Genomic DNA, 18,654 nt, shown 5'->3' with positions numbered 1-18,654 from the left:
CAACAATTCTATACATTACTCAGTGCTCACCTGGACAAGTGTACTCTTAATCTTCTTCACCTATTTCACCCACCCCCTGCCAGCCTCCCCTCTAGTAACCATCAATTTGTTCTCTGTATTTAAAAGTCTTTTTGTCTCTTTTTTTCTTTATTTCTTAAATTCCACATGAGTGAAATCATATGGTACATCTTTCCCTGACGTATTTCACTTAGCATTACACCCTCTAGATCCATCTATGTTGTTGCAAATGACAAGATTTCATTCTTTATAGGTGAGTAATTTTCTTGTGTATGTGTGTGTGTGCACATCTTCTTATCCGTTCATCTGTTGATGGACACTTGGATTACTTCCATATTTTGGCTATTATAAGTAATACTGCAATAAATACATGGGTACATATATCTTTTTGCATTAACACTTTCATATTCTTTGTGTAAATAGCCAGTATTGGAATTGCTAGGTCATATAATAGTTCCATTTTTAATTTTTTGAGGAACCTCCATACCATTCTCCACAGTGACTGCACCACTTTGAATTCCCATGAACAGGGCACAGGGGTTCCTTCTTCTCCACGTCCTTGCCAATATTTTTCTTGCCTTTGTAATTTTAGCCATTCTGACATATGTGAGGTGATATCTCATTGTCATTTTGATTTGCATTTCCCTGATGATGAGTGATGTTGGGCATCTTTTCATGTGTCGTTTGGCTATCTGTATGTCTTCTTTGGAAAAATGTCTATTCAGACCCGTTGTCCATTTTATTATCAGATTGTTTTTTTGGTGTTGAGTTGTAGTTATTGAATACCTTTGGACATTAACTCCTTATGAGATACATCATTTGCAAATATCGTTTCTCATTCAGTAGGCTCTTTTAGTTTTGTTCATGTTTCCTTTGCTGTGGAGAAACTTTTTATTTTGATGTAGTCCCAACAATTTAATTTTGCTTTTGTTTCCCTTGACAAAGGAAACATATCTAGCAAAATAGCCCTATAGCTGATGTCCAACAGACTAATGTCTATTTTCTTCCTTGATTTCTATGGCTTCACATCTCACATTTAGGTCCTTAATCCATTCTGAGTTATTATAGTCTAAGAAAGTGGTCCAGTTTCATTCTTTTGCATGTAGCTGTCCAATTTTCCCAACACCATTTGTTGAAGAGGCTTTTTCCCTTTGTATATTCTTACCTCCTTTGTCGTAGATTAATTGATCATCAAAGCATGAATTCATTTCTAGACTCTATTCTGTCTATCTAATCGATTGATCTGATTTATATTTCTATGCCAGGACCATACTGTTTTGATTACTACAGCTTTACAGTCTATTTTGAAATTTGAGATTGTGATACCACCAGTTTTGGCTATTTGGGCTCTTTTGTGGTTCCACAAAATTTCTGGAGTTATCTGTTCTAGTTCTCTGAAAAATGCCGCTGGTATTTTGATAGGGATTGCATTAAATCTGTAGATTGCTTTGGGCGTTACAGACATTTTAACAATATTGGTTCTCCCAATCCACGAACACGGAATATCTTTCCCTTTGTTAGTGTCATCTTCAATTTCTTTCATCATTGTTTTACAGTTTTCCGAGTACAGGTCTTTCACCTCCTTGTTTAAGTTTATTCCTAAGCATTCTATTAGATTTGCACATGTGGTATTTGATTCAGAACTTCAAGGTTATGTGATGTGGCTCTTTTAAGATATACTGATTCTAGTCAGAAGTATAGGCCAACATTTCCTTTGGAGTTAAAAAGGGTAATATTGGGGCGCCTGGGTGGCTCAGTGGATTAAGCCGCTGCCTTCGGCTCAGGTCATGATCTCAGGGTCATGGGATGGAGCCCCACATCGGGCTCTCTGCTCCGCGGGGAGCCTGCTTCCTCCTCTCTCTCTGCCTGCCTCTCTGCCTACTTGTGGTCTCTCTCTCTGTCAAATAAATAAATAAAATCTTTAAAAAATAAATAAATAAATAAATAAATAAATAAAAGGGTAATATTTTCTGATATAAATAATTTTTATTACTGATTAGGGTTACTGAAATATTATAATTCAGCTCTATCAACATTTTGGTATGATTATAAACAGAACTGTTTTCTTAATTTTTTCCTGCTACTTCATTATTAGTGTATAGAAATGCAAGATTTTGGGGTGCCTGGGTGGCTCAGTCCGTTAAGCATCTGCCTTCAGCTCAGGTCATGGTCCCAGTGTCCTGGGATGGAGCCCTGCATCAGGTTCCTTGGTCAGTGGGGACTCTGCTTCTCCATCCCTCCTCCCCTGACTCCTGCTTGTTCTCTCTACCTCTCTGAAGTAAATAAATAAAATCTTAAACAAAAAAAAAAAAAAAAAAAAGAAAGAAAGAAATGCAAAATTTCTATGATTAATTATGTATTCTGTGACCTTACTGAATTCATTTGTCAATTCTAGTAGTTTTTAGTGGAGTCTTTCAGATGTTCTATACACAGTATGTCATATTGCAGATAGTGAAAGTGACTTCTTCCTTACCAATTTGGATCTCTTCTGCCTCTTTTTTCTTGTAGGACTACTGTGGCTAAGATTTCTAGTAATGCATTAAAATAAAGGCAGGAGAGTGGACATCCTTGTCTCATTTCTGATCTTAAGGAAAAACCTCTCAGTTTTTCACTATGGAGTATGATGTTAGTGGTGGGTCTTTCATATATGGCCTTTATTGTGTTGAGGTACATTCCCTCTAAAACTATTTTGTTGAGAGTTTTATATGAACGTTGTACTTTGTCAAACACTTTTTCCACATTTACTGAAATGATCATGAGGCTTTTACCTCCTTGTTGATAAGATTTATCATACTGATCAATTTGTGAATACTGAACCACCCTTGTGTCCCTGGAAGAAATCCCACTTTAATGGATTGTTGAATTTAGTTTATTAATATTTTGTTGAAGATTTTTACAACTGTGTTCATCAGATACTGGCCTATAGTTCTTTTTTGTAGTATCTTTTAGTATTAGGGTAATGCTGACTTACAGAATGAATCTGGAAGCTTTCTCTCTGCTATGTTTTGGAATAGTTTAAAAAGAGTATTAACTCTTTAAATATGCGGTAGAATCTGCCTTGAAGCCATCTAATCCTGGACTTTTGTTTGTTGGAAGGTTTTAATTAGTAGCAATGAAACTGAATTGGTAATCAGTCTGCTAAAATTTTCTTTTTATTACTGATTCAGTTTTGGAAGCTTAAATATTTCTAGGAATTTACTCATTTCTTTTTGGTTGTCCAATTGCCTGGCATATAATTTTCCATAATATTCTTTTATAATCCTTTATATTTTTGTGGTATCAGCAGTTATTTCTCCTCTTTCATTTCTGATTTTTATATGAGTCCTTTTTTTCTTTCTTTTTTTTTTTTGATGAGTCTGGCTAAAGGTTTATCAATTTTGTTGATCTTTTCAGAGAACCAACTCTTAGCTTCATTGATCTATTCTATTGTTTCTTCAGTCTCTATTTCATTTATTTCTACTCTAATCTTTATTATTTCCTTCCTTCTACCGGCTCCAAGCTTTGTTCTTTTTCCAGTTCCAGTTAGGTTGTTAATTTGTGATTTTCCTTGCTTCTTAAGGTAAGCCTATACTGCTATTATCCTCCCTCTTAGAACCGCTTTTGCTGCATCTCCAAAATTTTGTCATTGTATTTTCATTTGTTTCCAAGTATCTTTTAATTTCCTCTTTGACTTCTTGATTGGCCCATTCATCATTCAGCAGCGTGTTATTTAACCTCCATATATTTGTGTTCTTTCCAATGTTTTCTTGCGACTTGATTTCTAGTTTCATATTTGTTGTAGTCGCCAAAGATGCATGATATGATTTCAATCTTTTGGAATTTGTTGAAACTTGTTTTGTGGCCTACCATGTGATCTATTCTGAACAATATCCCATGTGCACTTGAAAAGAATGCGTATTCAGCTGTTTGGGGATGGAATGTTCTGAATATATCTCTTAGATCCATCTGGTTCAGTGTGTCAAACAAAGCCACCGTTTCCTTGTTGATTTTCTGTCTGGATGGTCAACTCATTGATGTTAAGTAGGGTATTCAGGTCCCCTACCAAAACATGTATTTTTAAGATGTTATCACTGAAGTGTAACTCTTCCAACAAATCCACTGAAAAGCACTCATCATGTTTTGTTTTGTTAAAGATTTCATTTATTTATTTGACAAAGAGAGAGAGACAATACATAGGCACGGAGAGCAGCAGGCAGAGGGAAAAAGAGGCTCCCCACCAAGCAAGAAGCCCCATGTGGGATTCAATCCCAGGACCCTGGGATCATGACCCGAGCTGAAAGCAGACTCTTAACCAACTGAGCCACCCAGGCATCCCTGATCATATTATTTATTCAAATAGCTACTACCACTTCCACTTAGCAATAGGTTGTTTATTGCAGCAGTGGCATATCAGCATTTTTATAAAGGTTTTCTTCTACATCACCCTCTACAGATACAAAATACCAATTCAGAAGAGAAATCTAGGGAGCATATACACCATAGGCAACAACTGTGAAGGGCCTCATAAGAAATCCATCTCCAAGGATAAAAGTGACAACCTTGAAGACACAATCCACGGAAGACTCTCACAAAATTAATCAGCTCGCTATTATTATTACTATAAGAAAGATAACTAAGAAAACTAACCATGGGCAGTAACAAATAAAAACCTAGTGGTTCTAGAATTACCAGTACGACATCATAAGCAATTAAAGTATCATTATAAAAATTATTTCTTAAGAAGTACAGAAGAAAACTACCAAGAGTATATAATTGAAAATGTGACTGCAGAAATAAGGTAAATACAGAAATAAAGTGAAACACTTACTGCCAAAGCCTTGGACAGTTTGGCTCTGAATTCATTCAGGACGATTGCCACAATATCTTTAAGCGGTACATAAGCAAAGCCACTTTCCAAATAGACTTTCCTTCCTCGGAATAAATCCAGAGCATCGGCAAAAGGGATCTGAATTCATAGTGAAACAGGGAAAATAAGTCAGTACGTGTCATGAAATCTCCTTAAATCTTCTTAAGTACTACGTCTAAACAAAATTCTTCTCTAAGAAATTAATTTGTCCCAGCAGATCAAAAATAAACAAACAAACAAAAAAACCAATATATAATCCTTAAAACTAAATAAAAAACATTAGGAAGAAATGACAGTCCAAAATGTGCTCATTTCAGAGTAGATGCTTTGAAAAATAATAATAAGCCAAGTTAGAATGCATTATTTTTATTCTTTTTTTTTTTAAAGATTTTTAACGTTTTTTTCTTTTAAAGATTTTATTTATTTATTTATTTGACAGAGAGAGAGATCACAAGTAGGCAGAGAGGCAGGCAGAGAGAGTGAGAGGGAAGCAGGCTCCCTGCCAAGCAGAGAGCCAGATGCGGGACTCGATCCCAGGACCCTGAGATCATGACCTGAGCCGAAGGCAGCAGCTTAAACCACTGAGCCACCCAGGCACCCCACGTTATTTTTATTCTTAACTCATGAATTTACGAATTATAATCCTTAGGATTTTAAACACTCAAGTCAAGCGCACTAAGCATGTTGCATTCCCCTCATATGACATATTCCACAATTTTACTCTGTATCAATTATGTATATACAATATGTTCAATGACAAGAATTACAAATAATTCTAAATTTCTTCATCTGTTTCCATTATTTCACTAGAAAAATACATTAGAAAAGTTAATCTCAACACCAAGAAATGAAAATAAAAACTGTTCAGTTCCACTACTGAAGCACTTACCAGTAAATATCATTTAAAAAACAGTACTCCACTTGCATTTTTTTAAATCCTGAGAACTACCTAAAATTTTATGATATGAGAACACAGTATGAGTAAACTGAAAATCATCCTAACTCTCCAATAGTTTTTTTTTAAATGTGGTAAAAAATTAGGTGAAAGAAATGATCCCCAAATTACCTAGTCACCCAAGTTTTAGAGAGGAGTCAAATCTATATGCCTGGGGCACCTAGGTGGCTCAGTGGGTTAAGCCTCTGCCTTCAGCTCAGGTTATAGTCTCGGGGTTGTGGGATTGAGCCCCTCGTCCGGCTCCCTGCTCAGCAGGGAGCCTGTTTCCCCCTCTCCCTGCCTCTCTGCCTACCTGTGATCTTTCTCTGTCAAATAAATAAAATCTTTAAGAAAAATAAAAAATAAATAAATCTATATGCCTAAGAGGCACCTGGATAGCTCACTTGGTTAAGCAGCCAGCTCTTAGTTTCAGCTCAGATCATGATCTCATGGGTCATGGGACTGAGGTGAGTTGGGGTCCGTGCTCAGAAGGAGTACGCTTAAAGATTCTCTCCCTCTGCCCCACCCCCCACTCATACACAAACTCTCTCTCTCAAACAAATAAATCTTAAAAAAAAAAAAAAAAAAAAAAAAATATATATATATATATATATATATACGCCTAAGATTTTTCTACATATCCAATAATACTACCCAATAAGCAGATCATGTTTTTGAAAAAAACATATCTATGACTACAACACAGTCCTAAAGAAGTTCATCACTTAATTGAGAAAACAAGACAGATACACGTGGAAAGTCAAACAGTTCTGCAAGGTATGTGTATGACACGGAACCGAACAATGGTTACACAGAACATACTGGAGGAGGCGGTTAGAGGGTTTATTTCAATGATCCAGGCAAGAGATGGGGATAGTTTGGAAACAAGAGTTCTAATCCAGACTCTGTGACTGACCAGTCTAATGATTTCTATATACTTAATGAATACTTCTAAATTTCAGCAAGGAAAGGGAGAGAGATGGTATAAATGACCCTTAGGTGTTCTTTAGTTCTAATATTCCATGATTCTAGCTTATTAAGGTGGTCACAGTGGAAACAAAATGTCCAAGGAGAAGCAAAAAAATGATGTGAAGAGAGAGTAATGGGAAATGTGTGGTGTGGGGAGAATAAATATTGATTCCCATACTCTACATTTGGAAAGCTGACTGAATGATGGCCTAAATGGTAGAAACAGGGAAGTCGAAATAGGGAGCTAATGTGGAAGCAGGATTTTAAACTACTGGCACTCACTGACAATAATCAGTACATGCTTTTCAAAGGAAATTGTGGTGTTGCAGCTATCAAATTTTTAAAATTAATTTCAGCTCCACCCCTTCCCCTTCTAGAATTATTCAATCCAAAAGCTATTCAATGGGTTCAAGCAGAGTAAATATCTGTGCTGAGGAAAACAGGGCAGCAGAGATGGCCCACTTCAAGATGCTAGAATCTGAGTAGGTTAAAGAAGGTTTGCCATGGGAGAGCAAAAGGGCAGAAAATGCCAGGGCCCAAATGGAATAAGAAAGAGTCTAGGTGGGGAAAATGGTCCAAGCATGGCATCAGAGCCCAAAAGTGATGAAAAGGCTATCATGCAGAGCAGTGATCCAGAACAAGGTGTTGAAGCCCAGTGGGTGAAGCGAGTGTCCCTGCAGGGGCAGCTCAGTATGGGGAGTCGAAGCCTACGTATTTTGAGAAGAGTATTCCTTTAAGAGAATGGCCTGCTTTGGTGGGGTCAGAGTCTAGCCTAACCAGAGTCTAGTCTAACCAAATAAGGTTAGATGGTGTGTAGACTCTGTGGGACAGCCCAGCACAGACTGTTGGCACACTCGCAGAGGGGGTGAAGATGAATTCTGCACAGGAGAGGGAGAAGAAGAGGTAGTAGTGACCAGAGGCTATACGACTGGGTTTATTAACGATGTATACAAAGCTCAATGGGATATATTTAATAAAACTTAGGATGTATTTTAAAAGTTTACATACCTTATAAACTGACTCTGACTCCAAGTCTATCTTAGATCCACTCAAACTGGGTGATGAAGCAAGAATCTCTGGTTCTCGGAGCTTCTTCTCTTCATCACTTATCTAAAAGGAAATATATTTTATACAGTTTAAAAAATTAAAGTTCTGAATGTTTATAGCAGCAATGTCTACAATAGCCAAACTATGGAAAGAACCTAGATGTCCATCAACAGATGAATGGATAAAGAAGATGTGGTATATATACACAATGGAATACTATGCAGCCATCAAAAGAAATGAAATCTTGTCATTTGCGACAACGTGGATGGAACCAGAGGGTATCATGCTTAGTGAAGTAAGTCAATCGGAGAAAGACAACTATCATATGATCTCCCTGATATGAGGACATGGAGATGTAACATGGGGGGTTAGGGGGATAGGAGAAGAATAAATGAAACAAGATGGGATTGGGAGGGAGACAAACCATTAGTGACTCTTAATCTCACAAAACAAACTGAGAGTTGCTGGGGGGAGGGGGGTTGGGAGAGGGGGAGGGAGGTTATGGACATTGGGGAGGGTATGTGCTATGGAGAATGCTGTGAAGTGTGTAAACCTGACGATTCAAAGACCTGTACCCCTGGGGATAAAAATACATTATATGTTTATAAAAAAAATAAGAAATAAATAAAAAAAATTTTTAAAAATTAAAGTTCTTAAAAAAAGAAATTAAAAATCTTCAGTTTCAATAAAATACTTTCCTGTTCTAGTAAGGATTCAATACTTTTATAAAATTTTAAAGTCCCAGTATCTCAAATCATTCCTAATATGAGTAATAACTCATTACTATCATTAAGAAAGCCAAAATATGAAAGAAAATTTAAATTTAATATACATTAAAATTTCTACTCCACCAATTTCTGAAAACATATGATAAACAAACAAAAAAAAAACAAAAAGTATTACAACAGGTAATTATAATAAAAACTCAGGTTAAGGGGGCGCCTGGGTGGCTCAGTGGGTTAAAGCCTCTGCCTTCGGCTCGGGTCATGATCCCAGATGAGCCCCCGCATCGGGCTCTCTGCTCCGCAGGGAGCCTGCTTCCTCCTCTCTCTCTGCCTGCCTCTCTGCCTAGTTGTGATTTCTCTCTGTCAAATAAATTAAGAAAAAAAAAAAAAAAACCACTCAGGTTAGGGGTGCCTGGGTGGCTCAGTTGTTAAGTGGCTGCCTTCAGCTCAGGTCATGATCCCAGGATCGAGCCCCACCTCAGGCTCCCTGCTCCATGGGAAGCCTGCTTCTCCTTCTCCCACTCTCCCTGCTTGTGTTCCCTTTCTCACTGTGTATCTCTCTATCAAATAAATAAATAAAATCTTTTTTAAAACAAATAAATAAATAAAAATTTAAAAAATAAAACAAACTCAGGTTAACATAGATTAAAAATAGTCTATGGGAGCATAACAGTCTAACTGGGAACATGATTCCAATTCAAGAGTTATATTAATTTATTAAAATACATTATTTGCAATTAAAAGTGGTTTAACATATTTCTCAATTTTCTAGTCATACGAAACAATTTCAACTGTAAAACAAGAGCTTTTCTAGAAACATCTGTAGATCTACTATCCCAGACTGATTACATCTTTAAAAATAAAAAGACTGATCTGACTAGATAACAATTTCAAAATTCTAGAGAAAAATTTGAGATCTAGAGATCTGTAAATGAAGATAAAATATAAATCAAATATGGAGGGGAATACTTAGATCAGTTAACATCCAGGTTACGCTCAATAAGCCCCTAGATAGTAGGACGATATAAGTACTAGAAATCTAAAAGCAAAATACACACAATAATCATGTAAGTGACAATAAAAGTAAATTAAAATTACACTCTTATAATTGTCAAGATGATGAGAGAAAAGCTTTGTAGCTTTTCTGATCACTTTTTTTTAAAGATTTTATTTATTTATTTGAAAGAGAGACAGTGAGTGAGGGAACACAAGTCGTGGGAGTGGGAGAGGGAGAAGCGGGCTTCCTGCCGAGCAGGGAGCCCAATGCAGGGCTCTATCCCAGGATCCTGGGATCATGACCTAGCCAAAGGCAGACACTTGGCTGAGCCACCCAGGTGCCCCTTCTGATCACTTTTATAGTCATCTATGTTAGTTAGGATTGGCTAAGTTATGGTGCAATAACAAAGAATTTATAAATTTCAGTGGCTTAACAAAAAATGGTATTTCCTGCTTTTCTCCATGTTCAGGATGAGTGGTGGGGAGGCAGTGGCAGGGACAGGAATGCTTCACTACCAGTGATTCTCACCAAGCAACCAGATGCCTGAGGGAGGCTCCAATCTCCTGCATGATAAGCAGAAGGAACAAGAATGGCAAACTGCTTCTTCCTAAGAGTTATGTAGGTCAATTCCACTTACATTTCATTGACAAAAGCGTATCATTTTTTTTGCATGCTATCCTCAAAGGAGCAGGGAAGTAATTCTATTACTTGCCCAGAAAGAAGAGAACCCAAATTTACTGGTTAACAGTATCAATGATTACAGCAATCCACTCTTCTAGTCACCAATTTACAGTTCACTCAACTTATGCTACAAAATACATTCACTCCTATCACAAGTGAGACAATCTAAAGATTCTATACAGTAATAGCATTGATCTCAAAGTTCAGTATCCAAGGGTGATGCTTGGTAGTCCCTTTATGAGAAGAAGATAAAGCTGCTCGTGTCCTCTCCACTTAGACACACACACACAACACCCTGCTCACACACACTCAATAAATAGTGCTACAATAGGGACAGAATAACCATGGTAAACATTCCTATTTAGAAAGAATGGGGTGCTTGGGTGGCTCAGTCAGTTAAGCATCCCATCATTGATTCTGGCTCAGGTCATGATCTCAGGGTCCTGAGACTGAGCCCCACCAATGGGTTTTGAGCTGAGCATGGAGCCTGCCTAAGATTCTCTCTCTCTTCCCCTCTTCTGTTGTTCTTCCCCTCTCGCAAGCATGCACTCTCTCTAAAAAAAAGGGGGGGGGTGAAGAATGGGGAGGACAATAAATTAAAATAATAATGCAATATTAGTTTATACCTATTAAAATGCAAAAAGTTAAAGATTTAGAAAATACAGTGTGTGGAGAGCACTTTGACAAAACATATCAAAAAAGACTTAAAACAAGCAGACCCTAACAATTTCACTTCCAACATCAGTCTGACGTAAATAACAGGAGAAATACATACACAGGAACAATTTCTTTCCATCATAATGTTATTTACAATAATGAGAAAAAAAAAACCCAATGTCCAAGAACAGGTATGTAGGTAAGTAAATTTCAGTAGAACTTTAAGCTATATTATTCAGATCAACCTCTCACAAAAAATCAAAGAAATAACAATGAGAAAAAAATTTTTTTTTTAAGATTTTATTTATTTATTTGACAGACAGAGATCACAAGCAGGTAGAGAGGCAGGCAGAGAAAGGGGGGAAGCAGGCTCCCTGCTGAGCAGAGAGCCCGATGCAGGACTCGATTCCAGGACTCTGGGATCATGACCTGAGCCGAAGGCAGAGGCTTAACCCACTGAGCCACCCAGGCACCCCAATGATGAGAAAATTTTTAAAAGCATCTTCTTTAGGGGAAACCGGGTGGCTCAGTCGGAGCCACTCAGGAAACTGGATGGCTGAGCCTACAGCTCAGATTATGATTCCATGGTCCTGGGATCAAGCCCTGCGATGAGGATTTTGCTCAAGAGAGAACCTGCTACTCCTTCTCCCTCTGCCCCTCCCCCTGCCCATGATTGCTCTCAATCTCTCTCTCTAATAAATAAAATATTTTAATAAGTAAATAAATAAAAGCATCTTCTTTAAAGCACAGATTTATATATAAACTCAAGCTCTGAGTGAGTTTATATATATGGAGTGGAGTATCTAAACAAGAAATCCTCCTGCTCAAATGTCATCAGTGAAATCCCAAGCCTTGAACTTCTTTTAAGGTGGTCCCTGAATCAAATACCCCCAGAGAGCTGGCATAAGCAAACTCAAATCCTCTATGAAGAAAAGCACATTCCAGTATGCCTTAAAGGATTCCTGAAAATTCATCTTCAAATACAATGTCAAGCATATTGTATTTTATAACAAGGCTCACAATAAAACATCACTTCATAACTAACAATAAGACTCAAAGTATATAGATAATAACTATATTAATATGTATAAAGAAATAAAAGACAAATATGATGGTAGCTGGGGCTCTTGGGTGGCTCAGTTGGTTGACCAACTGCCTTCAGTTTGGGTCTTAGTCAGTCTCAGAGTCCTGGAATCAAGCCCTGCATTGGGCTTCCTGCTCACTGGAAAGTCTGCCTCTCTCTCTCTCTCTCCCTCTGTCCTTTCCCCCAACTTGTTCTCAATCTCTCACATGAATAAATAAAATCTTTTTAAGAAAATGATTTTTAAAAAAGATTTGAGGGGAACCTGGGTGTCTCAGCTGGTTAGGCGGCTGCCTTCAGCTCAGGTCATGATCCTGGAGTCCCTGGATCGAATCCCACATCGGGCTCCCTGCCCGGCAGGGAGTCTGCTTCTCCAGCTGACCTCTCTCCTCTCATGCTCTCTCTATAATAATTAAATAATTAAATAAATAAACTGGGTAGCTCAGTGAGTTAAGCCTCTGCCTTCGGCTCAGGTCGTGATCTCAGGGTCCTGGGATCCAGCTCTGCTCAGCAGGGAGCCTGCTTCCTCCTCTCTCTCTCTGCCTGCCTCTCTGCCTACTTGTGATCTCTGTCAAATAAATAAATAAAATCTTTAATAAATAAATAAATAAAGATTTGAACAGTGGTTGCCTTTTGGAAAGCAGGAACAGGGATTTTCTGGAGCATGAGGGGACTCTCAGGGTTGACAGTAATGTTCTGTATCTTGGCAAGTTTGAGCTGCACACACTTATGCATTTGTCAAAATTCATGAATGGTATACTTAAGAGTTGTGCCTTTCATTGTACATAATCTTTACCTTAAATAAAAAGAGAACTGTTAACGAACATTGAACTCTTTCTCTCTGTGCCAGTAGCACCCTTGCAAACATGGTAAACATTCCTAAACCTGCTATACCTTCTGAAAGAACCGTGGTAAGCACCAACTCCACAAAGTGACATAGGACAAGAAAGGCAAAGATTCTTTTTATGCCCAGAGAAAGGAGCTTTATGATAGGAAGCAGGGTGGGTAAAGTGGGCAGATTTTCCAGAAAAAGGCTAACCACAAAGACTGTGCTGAGGCTTGAGTGTGTTGAGCCCAACTGCAGTTCTAAGAGAACGCCATGAAGCGATGCAAGCATTCTGAACTGGGAGGAGAAAAGAGAAAGGACCAAGTGACCCAGTTCTAAGCTTCATTCTTTGTTATATTATGAAGACAATAAAAGCTTGAGGTTATATTCAAACAAACAAACAAGCATTAAACTCTAGTTAAGGACATGCAGGCTGCAGTATCCGGTGGGAACTGTACCAATTTTGAAAGAGACTTACTCTGAAATGGATAAATACAGTAATGGAAAGTAAGTGATAAAACAAGTACAGTAAAATGTAAACTGTAGAACTTAGATAGTGAGTATATACAGATATTCACTGTAAGATTCTTTCAACTTCCGTATGTTTGGAATTTTTCACATTACAATTTTGGGAGCAAAAATAACACAATGAAGATACTATTACATACTCACCAGAACTAAAAGTAAGTTGGACAACACAGATGAGTGTGGAGAGCAATGGGACTCTCATACTGACAGGAACACCAATTTGTATAGACATTTCAGAAAATCTGGCATTACTTCCTAAGTTGAAGGTTAAACATATCCCATAACCTGGCAATTTCTCTCCTTAAGTAGATACATTAGAGCAGAGACAAACCAACTTCTTCAAGAAAAAACCCAACAATTAAAAATTTGGGCTTTACAAGCCTCTTTCACAAGCACCCCAAGTACATAATTTGTCGTTATGGCAAGAAAAGAGTCACCTGTAAACAAATGGTTATAGCTGTGTTAAAATAACACCATATTTACAAACTCTGAAGCTTATATTTCTTTTAAGAATTTTCCTTTGATAAGAAATGTTATTCTTTTAATTTTTTTCAACTACTTAAAAATGTAAAAATCAATCTTCACTCACAGATTATGCAAAAACAGACAGCAGAGAATCTGGCCCCTGGCCCAAATTTTGCTGAGCCCTACCCTAGAGCAATGGATTATAAGAAGTACTATTATAATCACCTAGAAAGTTTTGTAAAATACAAATGGCTGTACTCCACTCCTAGAGCTTCTGATTCATAATCTCTGGGGCAGGTCCCAAAAATTACATCTCTAACAAGTTCCCCAGTGATGGGAATATTCCAATTCTCAGACCACTGCCCTAGAGAAGCATACAAAGAAACATGAACAAGCATTATTCATATAATCATGAAGCAACATTATTCATAACAGCCAAAACCAAAAACTGAAAAATGTGTTGAAAGCAGAATCTAGTACATCTGTTAGTATAGACTACGGCATAGCAACAAGAATAAACAACTTCACATGATATGCGTCTTTTTTTTTTTTTAAGATTTATTTATTTATTTGACAGACAGCGATCACAAGCAGGCAGACAGGCAGGTGGGCGGCGGGGGGTGGGAGAGGCTCCCCGCCAAGCAGAGAGCCCGATGTGGGGCTCGATCCCAGGACCCTAGGATCATGACCTGAGCCAAAGGCAGAGGCTTTAACCCACTGAGCCACCCAGGCGCCCCTGATATGCGTTAAGTCTTAAAAACATATTAAGCAAAACAATACAGATACAAAATAAAACATACTTCATTATTCCATTTATATAAAGTTTTGTCTCAATAAGGAAAATTATACTGTTTAGGAATGAATACTCAGGTGGTCAACTCAAGGGGAAAAAGTTAAGGAAGTGATAACCATAAAGTCAGATTTCAGGGGTTTCCTCTAGGAGAAAGCAGACAATTGGCTGAGAACGAGCACAAGAAGTCTGAAGAGTAACAGCAATGCTATTCCTGGATGATAGACTTAATAATAATCCACTAGACTGTATGTTTTTGTTGGACATATTTTCTGGATATGTGTTATACTTCTTATTTTAAAAAAATTTTTTTTAAGATTTTATTTATTTGACAGACAGAGATCACAAGTAGGCAGAGAGGTAGGCAGTGAGAGAAGGGAAGCAGGCTCCCTGCTGGGCAGAGAGTCCGATGTGGGACTCAATCCCAGGACCCTGGGATCATGACCTGAGCCGAAGGCAGAGTCTTTAACCCAGTGAGCCACCCAGGCGCCCCAAAACATTTTAAAGAAGTAAACAAAAGTGAGCTGTGTTGTAATGAAATATAATAGTAAAATTCTTAAAAATTATGAATATTTATGATTACTGTTAAAGAAAGATATCCATGAAACACTGTTAGATAAAAGTAAATTAATACAATTAGGTGAGAACAAATTAAAATAAACCTTTAAGAGATTCCATGTCTGTGTTTGTATGCATAAATTTATGGGTGGCGGAAAAGTTTAGACGGAAGTAAAACTGTGTAACTCTGGATAAAGGGACTACAGATCGGGGTGCCTGGGTAGCTCAGTCGGCCAAGCGTCTGCCTTCAGTCAAGTCCTGGGATCAAGACCCTCATCGGGCTCCCTGCTCAGCAGAGAGCCTGCTCTCCCTCTCCATCTGCCTGCCGCTCTGCCTACTTGTGGGCACTCACTCTCTGTCAAATAAATAAATAAATAAAATCTTTTAAAATAAAAGGGGGAGGACTACAGATCATTTCTATTTTCTTCCTTACACTTGCACATACTTTATTAAATTTATTCCTTGTGTATTTTATGAATGTTATTGTAATGGTGTTTTTTTATTCCAGATTCTAAATGTTCACTGCCTTCTTGCATATCCTTTTTACTTTGTTCTTTTACTTCAAATTTTAAAAAACTGTTGGCTAGGGATGCTGGATGGCTCAGTTGGCTAAGCGTCTGCCTTCAGCTCAGGTCATGGTCCCAGGGTTCTGGGATCGAGTGCTGTTTTGGTCTCCCTGCTCAGTGGAGAGGCTGCTTTTCCCTCTCCCTCTGCCTGCCACTCCCCCTGCTTGTGCTCACTCTAGTTCTCTCTCTCTCTCTTTTACAAATAAATAAAATCTTTAAAATACATACATATATATAAATGATTTTTTTTTAAAGATTTTATTTATTTATTTGACAGAGAGAGATCACAAGTAGGCAAAGAGGCAGGCAGAGAGAGAGAGGGAAGCAGGCTCCCCGCTGAGCAGAGAGCCCGATGTGGGACTCGATCCCAGGACCCTGAGATCATGACCTGAGCCGAAGGCAGCGGCTTAATCCACTGAGCCACCCAGGCGCCCCTATAAATGATTTTTTAAAAAGAAACTATTGGCTAGCTTAAGTATTAAAGTGGCACTACAGAATCACCACTTTAGACATGCCTAATGATTTCTACATTTACCCAAATTTGTTAAGTCTAAGACTACTGCTGCTTAACTACTAACATTAGTTAAGCTTCTCTTTCTGTTTATTTCCCTGAAAGATAAAAATCCAGTATACTTTGAAAACCTCCTTCAAAGGAAATCTTACCTCCTTCAAAGGAAATGCTGCAGAAATCGGGGCGGGGGAGGGGGGAGAGAGAACCAACACCACTCTGGTTGAAGTGAGGCTGGTCCCAAAGCATACCCATCCAACCCAACATCACTCCATTTCTGTCCTTCTGTGGCCGGTTTCTAAAGAGCACAGGCAGAGAAAGCCTACAAAATAGTTAAGTAATTGCACAAATCATACTATGAAAAGAATGATGGCACTACTACCAAAATAGAATCACAGGCTGGTGGACAGCTATCCCACCACCATGTAATGGCTTAAAATATTTGCTCATAGGTGTTATATGAAAGTCAAAATACAGCAGAGAGAAAGGCAGTCTAGGTGTGTCCATCAAATTATTAAAAAGCCAGTGGAGGTTGAGACCCGAGCATTACCATCTACTAGTTACACTAGCTGATACTACCTCATTTAATCATACCAACAACCCTACCAGGTAGATATCATCTTAATTTTACTGCAAAGGAATAGAAGTAAAAATGAAATTGGATTTCCAATTAAAAATTGACACTAAAGTTCACAACACCATGTAGTCTCCAAATAAAATAATACTCTGCAGGAGAGTTAGACAAACATGTAACATCAAAAGGAAGTCATCGATTAAAATTTTCACTACAATTCTTTTTTGGTAATGAACAGGATAAAAATACAGAAACTAAAAATGTCATATAACTAGATGTCATGATGTAAGTCTTATAGGTAAAAATTTTAAAGGGTGTCACAGCACAAATTATATGTAATCAATACTCGTTCTACTGTGTTTTAAGTTGAGGCTTAGTTGTTTTCTTCATCTATCTCTCTATTTAATTAACTATCTACCTTTTCCTTTGCACGCCACAAGGGAAATCCTTCAAAACTCAAATGCATGACCAGATACACACCACAGAGAAAATCTGAGCAAAGGTACCTATAGTTTAGACCAGTTTTAGAGTCAAACTGTAATTCTCACACAGCAACGCAAAGAAACTGATCAGGGAGACATGATGAAAGGAGAAGAAATCTTAATGTCTTCGTGAAAGTTTTCATTATTTTTTAAGTGAATTTACAACTAGAAATATAAAAAGATAAATATAAAAATGGACTTTGAATTTGCCTAATGACCACTTATATGAATTTAAATAAAATCCTATTTTCATGCCTATTCTCCCCACCATTAATGAAGGTAATCCTAACTGACTGCATATACTTTTTTACCCAACTAGTTTTGACTGAATTGGCTGACAAAACTGAAGTTCAGGTATGTTAATCCACCAGGGCCCTTTTATAATCACTTATTACAGCAACAAAGAAAAAAAAAGGTATCTTTGAACATACAGACACTTTTTCTAATACTCTTTTGGGTTCCAACTAAACAAATCCCACATCAATATATAATGCTAATACTTCTCCAGGGTAATATATTATCTCCCCTTTCCCTAAACTCAGCTCAAATATTTGTATTAGCAATAACACAAGTGTTTATAAGCAAGTAACTGCTTGCCTAGTAAATATGAGGGAAGCAGTGGAAGAACACATCACCTTACTGGTCATACAACATAATAAATTATAAGACTTTACTTGTCCGAATAGTCTTTTGCCTAAGAAACAGAGTCAATACTAACCTTTTTTCATTCAAAAGTTTTTGAATAAAAACTAGAATATTAAAGAATGTAATAAAGGGCACCTGGCTAGCTCAGTTGGTAGAACACGCTACTTTTGATCTTGGGGTCATGAGTTCAAGCCCCACACTGGGTATAGGGCTTACTTAAAAAAATAACAATTAGTTCTTTCACTGAAATGAACCCCCCAGGGATGCCTGGGTAGCACAGTCCATTAAGCATCTCACTCCTTGCTGTGAAGTGTGTAAACCTAGCGATTCACAGACCTGTACACCTGGGGATAAAAATACATTATATGTTTTTTAAAAAAAAATAAGAAATAAAAAATTAAAAAAAAAAAAAAAGCATCTCACTCTTGGTTTCGGCTCAGGTCATGATCTCAGGGTCATGAGATTGAGCCCTACATTGGGCCCTGAGCTCAGCATGGAATCTGCTTGAGAATCTTTCCCCTTTCTCTCCCTCTTCTCTGCTCCCCCCCATGCTCACGCTCACACATGCTCTAAAATAAATAAAATCTTAAAAGAAATTTTTAATTTAAAAAAAAGTACCCTCTCAAAAAATAGGGGAAAAATTGCCTACTCTTGATTAGATTAGAAATAACAAATAAAATTCTAAGGAATTCAATGTGTTTCTAAATCATTCACCCAAAGTAGCCAGGTGCATTCCAAATCACACAACACTCTATCT

At 37.6% G+C, this 18,654-nt stretch overlaps 1 protein-coding gene across 4 annotated transcripts in view; it reads right to left on the bottom strand.

Moving 5' to 3' along the window:
- The window catches only part of PRIM2 (DNA primase subunit 2), a 338,917-nt gene that overhangs the window by 258,845 nt on the left and 61,418 nt on the right, over window positions 1–18,654 (bottom strand). For 3 of the 4 annotated variants that reach the window (XM_046006195.1, XM_046006194.1, XM_046006196.1), the window contains exons 6-7: window positions 7,776–7,877; window positions 4,826–4,963 (exon numbers count right to left, since the gene is read on the bottom strand). In XM_046006195.1, coding sequence (XP_045862151.1) covers window positions 4,826–4,963; window positions 7,776–7,877 — 240 coding nt within the window. Of the gene's footprint in view, window positions 1–4,825; window positions 4,964–7,775; window positions 7,878–10,045; window positions 10,100–18,654 lie in introns of those variants that run through there. The other variant, XM_046006197.1, reaches the window with a different exon arrangement.

This window comes from Meles meles, chromosome 5, assembly GCF_922984935.1.
Source record: "Meles meles chromosome 5, mMelMel3.1 paternal haplotype, whole genome shotgun sequence".
Classification (NCBI taxonomy): Eukaryota; Metazoa; Chordata; class Mammalia; order Carnivora; family Mustelidae; genus Meles; species Meles meles.
The sequence above is the reverse complement of the archived record's forward strand: the minus strand, read 5'-3'. Positions and strand labels throughout refer to the sequence as shown.